This window comes from Sorghum bicolor, chromosome 2, assembly GCF_000003195.3.
Source record: "Sorghum bicolor cultivar BTx623 chromosome 2, Sorghum_bicolor_NCBIv3, whole genome shotgun sequence".
NCBI lineage: Eukaryota > Viridiplantae > Streptophyta > Magnoliopsida > Poales > Poaceae > Sorghum > Sorghum bicolor.
This window is the reverse complement of record NC_012871.2, coordinates 12,239,642-12,247,453: the sequence shown is the minus strand read 5'-3', so window position 1 is coordinate 12,247,453 and position 7,812 is coordinate 12,239,642. Positions and strand designations below refer to the sequence as shown.

The following is a 7,812-nucleotide window of genomic DNA, read 5'->3' as shown; positions in this document are numbered from 1 at the left end:
TCCCCGGCATCTCGTCATTTGCAGGTTCGGCTTGGATGTGAGGATCTTGGAATACAGGTGAAAACCCTGCCTGGCGGGTGCTGGACCGGTGGTGATGACGCATTCAACGTCATCTTCCCCCTTGGAGGCGTCGCTGTAATTCCCTCTTCCTTTCATTGATGATGGCGTCTGCGGACGTCATTCACCTTCTTGAAGGCATCAACACTAGCACACCTGCTCCTAGCCATGCCCTGCACTACGGCATTTGGGACTCAGCTGCGGCGCCAAGAGAAAGCCAAGGACGCCCTCTCGTTAATCAAATAGAGGGTCGAAGCATTTGCTGTAATGTCCTAGTCTATATATAAAACTATGGCTTTTCTCTCTTTTGTTTTTTCTATCTTCTTTTGTAACAATTGGCTGTGTACATCTCCGGATGTAGAGGCCGGATATTGAATATCCTTTATCGAAAAAAATGAATCCCATGCCATTAACAAAAGAAAACTTTGCCAAACTATTTGTGTAGCTTGATTTTCTACTTGCGTGCAACCACATGTGATCCTTGCCCGCAAGTAGGATATAGCTTCAGAACACGGGCGTGCAGATACTAAAATCCTAAAAAGGCAATGCAAACACCAGACAAATCGAGAACGCGCACCGACTTACCAACTTCCGATCAAGGTCAGGCTGCTGCCGCAGCCGACATGACCTTCGGAGGCGTGCTCTTGATGGATCAGGGCTTCACGGATGCGATGCACTTGGGGAAGGTGTTGACGGAGCCGACGGCCGGTAGGACGACGCGGCTCAGGCGGAGGTCCATGCCACCCTGACCTCCTAGCCGCCATGGCCAGTCGTCTGGTCGCTGCCCCGGCCGGTCGCGGGCTATTGAGCGAGCATGCGAGGTGACCAGGCGCGGACACGGGCTAGCCGCCTCAGCCGACACGAAGGTATGCTTTGGACGGATCAGGCTTCATAGATGCGAAGCACTCGGGGGAGGTGTTGACGTTACCGACGGTGGGCTACCCTACAAGCGAGAGGGCTGCTCATGAATCGTGATGATTGATTGATTGATTGATTGATTGATGAGACCTTCCTTCTCTGTCATGGGCTGATTGGGGGCTGGACTCTTCACTTGCATCGGAGAGTAGCAGGACCCACATGTTGGCGTAAAAAAAAGATCGCTCGGGGTGGGATCACACGGGTAGCAGGCAGACAGACGAAGTTAGATTGTCGCACCAAAAAGTGTCCATTATTTAGTTTTTTTAGTTGTGACAGATTCTTTTGGTATTGGTTAAATTAAATAGAATATTTATTTCCATAATCACTAGCATAGATGTCATCATTAATTGTGGGACTATATTAGTTACACTCCTTTCGTTCTTCAATTTCCAGAGTGATCTTAAGTCAAGCCTTTTAAAGATGGATCAAATTTACATGAAAGAACACTAAGATCCATGACACCAAATTAACATCATTAACATAAAACATATTTTCATAATGTGTTCATATGGTGTCATAAATATTGTTTCCATTTTCTATACAATCAATCAACCTTGACTTAAGACAACTTTAGTCTAAGAATTGATTTATTCAGGGCAGAGGGAAATCACACATCAATAGTTAGGCCAATTTTACCTTGCTCAATAAAGAAAAAAAATGTCTTCAATACAGTTCCCGATCGCCCTCGATCGAACTGCAGTTTTTAAAATTCAATAAAAGCACAGTAGGGAAGGCGCACCACCTCCTTTGTCCCTCAAAAAGAAAACCCAAAAATAATAAATAAATAAAGAAAAAAAAAGATGTGCAGTACAGTTGGAATTTCCGTGGCTGGCCGATCCAGCGTTGCAAAGCCATGCTCAAATTTAGGCCTTGGCAGGAAGGCACCCGTCGCTGAAGCCGGTAATTACTGGCAGCCATCGCTTTGGATGTTTTCCACGCGGCGGCAACACGGCTTCCTCGCTCCGTCCACAAACTCTTGTGTTCCTTCCTCCTCCACCACCTCGATCCTCCTCGCCTGCGCCTCTCCGTCTAACCATCTCCGGCGACACATCGGCGACCCCAGGTAAACTGCTGCCCGACCCCACAATTCTCTTTCCCCATGCTTCTATCAATCAACCACCCGCCACCGCCGCTGCTCGGGTCGCTTGATGATCGATGGTTGCTTGCCATTTTGTGCCATGTTGTTCCATTGCATGTGCGTGAGGGTTAGAAGATGATCCCAAGGTCCATTAATCGTACATTTGAGTTGTAGTATACAAGCACGACGTACATGGAAGGGGGACGGTTGGTTTTTTATAGCCACAAAATCCCAAAAATCACAGCTCCATTGTCGTCCATTAAACTGGTGGTCAAGAGCTCTCAGTGCCCAAAACGAGTTGGGGATTTTATTTTCGTCGACATGCTAATTGGTGTTTTATAAAGCACTAGCAGTTGGTGTTTTCGTCCAGGCTTATATATATGTAATGGTGCTATGTAGAGGGCGCCCTGTTTCGAGACAATGGGGATCCAATAATGTCGACCATTGTGACTAGTGATTTTTCATGATATTATACTGTACCCTCCGATCCCTTAGGAACCCTTTATAACTTTTGGGCAAGGTTTAAACATTGACTAGAAATGCACTCTTATCTGTCCTTTCTCTTACATCAATATTTTTATGGTTGCCATTTTAGTTCCTCTTCTATGTGGCGGGAAAGATCTTTCATTTCACCTGTGTTGCTTTCTGTAAGCGCACTCACAATGCAGACTTTATCATAGAGTCTAAAGTTATTTATTACCTCGAACAATGTGGACTTAGAGTCTAAATAAGATTTGGAGTCTTATTTTTTCTACCTCTTTCTTCAATAAATATGCTGCCACATCAGCAAAATACCATAAACAATATGTAATTAATTGTCTTGGACTCTATGATAGAGTCTTGCATTGTGAGTGCCCTAACATAACCTTGTGTCCTGCATCATTACCACCAAAATGCGCGCAACGTCTTAATCCAACTTGACCTATGCACATTTTGTGCTTGTTTTACATGACAACATTCTCTCTACGTACAACTAATATGGCATTGTTTTATGTGTGCAACATTTGCTTGTTAGTCTTGGAATCTAATATCTCAAATTTTCTATCTGTATGAAAGCATGTCATCCTCAGATAGTCCAAAAGTGACAGAAAGAAAAGTAGACAACGATGGACATGATGATGACGATAAAGGAGGTTTCTTTGACAAAGTTAAGGATTTCATCCAAGACGTCGGCGAAAAGATTGAAGAAGCAGTAGGCTTCGGAAAGCCTACTGCCGATGTTACTGGGATTCACATACCCCATGTCAGCCTGGAGAAGATAGAGCTTATTGTCGATGTCCTTATTGCGAACCCGAACCCTGTCCCCATCCCTCTTGTTGACATTGAATACCTGATCGAAAGTGAAGAAAGAAAGCTCGTTTCCGGAACAATCCCTGATGCTGGGACCATCCATGCTCATGGTTCGGAAACTGTCAAAATCCCCTTTTTACTAATCTATGATGACATTAGGAGCACATACAAGGAAATCGAGCCTGGAAGCATCATCCCTTACAAAGTCAGGGTCGTTCTCCACATAGATATTCCTGTTATTGGGAGGATTTCTATACCGTTAGAGAAAAATGGAGAGATTCCAGTGCCATACAAACCTGATGTTAGCATTGACAAGATCAAGTTTGAGCAGTTCTCTTTTGAAGAATCGACCGCGATCCTTCACTTGAATTTGGACAACAAAAATGCCTTTGACTTGGGACTGAATTCAATGGATTATGAAGTGTGGCTTGCTAATGTGAGCATTGCATCGGCTGAACTGAAAGAATCTACGAATATCAAGAAACAGGAAATAACAACTATGAACTTACCTATCAGCTTCAGGCCTAAGGATTTCGGTTCTGCTATGTGGGATATGATTAGGGGAAAGGGCACTGGTTACACCATAAAGGGACACATTGATGTCAACACTCCTTTTGGACACATGAAAATACCAATAAGCAAAGAGGGGGGAACAACTCGTCTCAAGAAGGGGGATGATGATGACGACGACGACAAGGTATTTGTTATCTCAAATGTTGGTTTTTCATTATGGGAAGCTTATTACCACCCAACTTACATGTTGTTTACACCAGCTGACCACTCAGTATGCTAGACTAAAATTTTAGCATTTTCACAGATAGCTATTTGATTTGTGAAGAGAACTATAGCTTCACAAGTATGCCATTAGCTTTTAATTCTTGCCTTTTCTTTTACTTAAAAGCTTCCATAAACATCTGTACATTTGGTATCTTTAGTCAAAAAAAGGGAAGTTTGATATTTCAAGAAAATTAGTAGACAAACATTGCTCGATATCAATTGACTGGGTGGTCAATTCGTGTTGCATAAATTTAATTCACTAGACCATTGCACTTGTCATGGTTTCCTCTACTTCAATTATTTGTTTACATATTAATTTTATTTATGACAAAGCTGCACATCTGCTTGGAGTTATTATGACTTATTAACATTGTATACACTATAGGTACAATGGCTTTATCATCACATCTCCAACCTGATATTTTCTTATTGTGTTGTAATAGACTTGTTTATTTTATATTATATGCCATTGTTTTTATTTAGAAAATACAAGTTCTTTTGTGAATTTTGCTTCTTACTCGATCTGGTTTAATCTTGCATATATGTTCTACGCAGGAGTAGAAACAAGGGAATTAGTTTTCTGAAGCAGATAACAAATAAGATATATATATCGCACAGTTTACTTTGCTGTTTAAGCTATCCTAGCATCTTATTACAATCTCTAGTTAGCTTTACTTCATCCACTATTTGTTGTATACATCTGCTTTATCTGTATTTCGATCTTGGAATTCATTTATCTTCATAGTGCTTCTTTGTGTACGGTCATAGTTTTGCATCAAGGATATCAAAGATGTGCAAGAGACAAAGTTACTAGTTGATGTATTAAAGACACTCATCTAGTCCGTGGTGTTATATGATGTTTCTCGTGTAGAATGTAGTGTTCTAAGGTATCAATATCCATACAACAATTGAAAAGATAGGTCCATGCATAGCGTTGTTTCAAGTCACACTTTCTATTCTAATGTATATCGTGAGAATTAACCTTTAACAATTTGAGAACCTTGATAAAACAAACTAGTTCTGTGATATCTTAGAACTTTAGGTCCCTCAACTTTCGCGAAAGTCTGATTTTCATCCCTGAACTCTAAAACCGAACAAAATATATCCCTCAACTTTTACAACCGTGCACATTACATCCTTGATCTGGTTTTGAAAGCGGTTTTACCTTTTTCTTTTTATTTATTTTGGCTGAATTTTTTGAAAAATCACAGTAAATCACATAAAAAATTATAAAATAGAAAACTCAATTTTGTTGGACTTCAGATCAGTAGATCTACACATTAAATATATAATATAGTATGTTCTAGTACAAATTCTTTTATGCATCTTGAGATCTATGTTTTTCTGTAATTAATTAGACTAATTATAGCTACATTTTCTATGATCCAATTGTGATAAATTTTATATTGTGAGCTAATTATTCTATGTTTGAGTTACAGTAAAAATTTATACTCATTGAATCACGTATTACTTAGTTATAGATTTATTTAGGTTTATGCTTGTTAAATTATAATAAATCTATAACTAAGTTATACATGATCTAATGAGTATGAAATTTTTAACATAGTTTAAACATACAATAATTAGTCCAACATAAAAAATTCACCACAATTGGACCATACAAACTATAGCTATGAATTATTCTAATTAATTATAGAAAAACTCAGATCTAAAGGTACAATAAAAATTTTGTACTAAAGCATACTATATTATATGTTCACTATGTAGATCTACTTATCTGGAGTCCAACAAAATAAGATTACTATTTTATGAATTTTATATGATTTACTATAATTTTACAAATATTTAGCCAAAATAAATAATAATAAAAAAGACGAAACTGCCTTCAAAACCGCTCATAACCATGTCAGGGACGTAATATGCATGGTTTCAAAAATTGAGAGATGTATTTTACCCGGTTTTGAAGTTTAGGGATGAAAAACAGACTTTTGTGAAAGTTGAGGGACCTAAAGTGGACTTCTTCCTAGAATTAAATATACTGACGGCCCTTTAACTTGTGTGCCTTGCCACTTAGGTCTACAAACTTGCAAACTTGAAATCTGCCTCCCTAAACTTGTTTAGACATGCATCGGAGGTCCATACTCCTTTAGAGGATGTTGATTAGGATAAAATTTTACAAAACCACACTCTATAGTATCTTACTACCTCCAGCACTCCTCTACCAACGCCAGCGTCCACGCATTGCTCCAAGGCTGGCCCGCTGTGCCCCCGCCGCACCTACATACTGTCACACCCGGATGTAAAAGAGCATTCGGGTGCCAAATCACATGTGCGCCAGGATCTCAAATTCACACACATGGACCGACATCATCAATGGTACAAAACACAGTGTTCAAACGAATTACATAAATGAGAGTAAAAGTACCATTATTACAAGCCAAAAGTTTATCAAAGTGCGAATGGGAAGCATAAACTAAACTGTTCCATAAATAAAGGGGTAACTAAACGTCGACGTAGCAGGACCACCTTGCCACAGGAAGGTCGACGGCAGAACCACACGAGCCTAACAACCAGGAGACTCAGGGTAGTCCTCAGGAAAATCGCAATTGTACTCCTGATCGTCCGAGCAACCTTTAATGATTATAGCAAGGGTGAGCTCATGTCGAACTCAGCAAGCACAGACGGAAAGTAATGACATGCAAGGCTTAAAACAAGGTAAAGCTGACTTGGTTTGACTGCGGTAGCATTTTAGTTGAACACTTTTAGTTATGACTATTATTAGAACAACCTATTACTAATTATGAGTAGCATAAACCCAACCCTTAATTAGTGTAAGTAGTAATTAGCATCTTTTAAGTACTATCCTAAAAATTATAGAAGTCCAGGGATTAACCCCAATTATTACCACAGGATAGCAATCCTGCCATCACGGAATAGCCATTCCGCCAAAACACGAGGTAGCAACCTCGCCAAGGTCCATCTCCAAGTAACCAGTGAATCCAATTTGCTCATCAAGTGAGGGTCTGGGCCGCTCGTGACCGTGAGCACGGCTGATATATCAGTTTTATACTCTGCAGAGGTGTGCACGTTCACTCCAAGTCGTGATTCCCATTTGCCCGGGGTCGCGACTCCCCAAAACACTGCCAAGGTGAGCAGGCAGGGTCTCACTACAAGACCTTTCACAGGGTCCAACTAATAGGATGCCACTCGCAAGTTTTCGCCGGGGCGCTCGACAGTCGATACCCATAGCCATGGCGTACCGATCAACCGACAACTTAATATTCATTACCCAAGTTACTTCCTCACGCCTACCCGGAAAGTAACACCCTACTAGTGGAGGTCCTGCTAATTAGTCAAGCCAGAGCCATTTAGCTTGGAGCTGCACTGTAAGTCCCAGGGGGCCGCTCCCTGACTAAGTCCTTACGGAGAGCAGAGACGGGTACGCCCGGCAAACCGGACCGCCAACGGTACCCGCTCCCCCTGTCACCACCATCATCACGATGCTCATAAGCATCCAACATCGCCATCACCGCAGTGACCAAAGATTCAGCACAATTTAAGCATCAAGTTGAGTAGAGACTAATACTTGTTTAGGCATGTGTATAAGATGAGTAGAGCAGCTAAGCAAACCTAGTATAGCCTAGTCTACCCCAAATAATAACCCCCAGGTGAACCAAGAATAGTAATAAAGCTATTGGATCCGCTCATCTCGCGCGTTTCTCCGGGAGTTC

General features: G+C 41.0%; 1 protein-coding gene across 1 annotated transcript; it reads left to right on the top strand.

The window, feature by feature from the left end:
• LOC8084600 lies at positions 1,343-4,977 on the top strand. The gene is made up of 3 exons (XM_002461781.2): positions 1,343-2,038; positions 3,110-4,040; positions 4,676-4,977. Exons 1-3 carry the CDS (start codon positions 1,776-1,778, stop codon positions 4,679-4,681), a joined length of 1,200 nt encoding a protein of 399 aa, XP_002461826.2. The 5' UTR covers positions 1,343-1,775; the 3' UTR covers positions 4,682-4,977.

What these genes read in the sequence shown, in the direction of transcription:
- LOC8084600 (XM_002461781.2), top strand. Translation starts at nt 1,776, where the DNA reads ATGTGCAGTACAGTTGGAATTTCCGTGGCTGGCCGATCCAGCGTTGCA. An exon ending in CGACACATCGGCGACCCCAG is followed by an intron (nt 2,039 to 3,109) that starts GTAAACTGCTGC and finishes TCTGTATGAAAG; the next exon opens with CATGTCATCCTCAGATAGTC.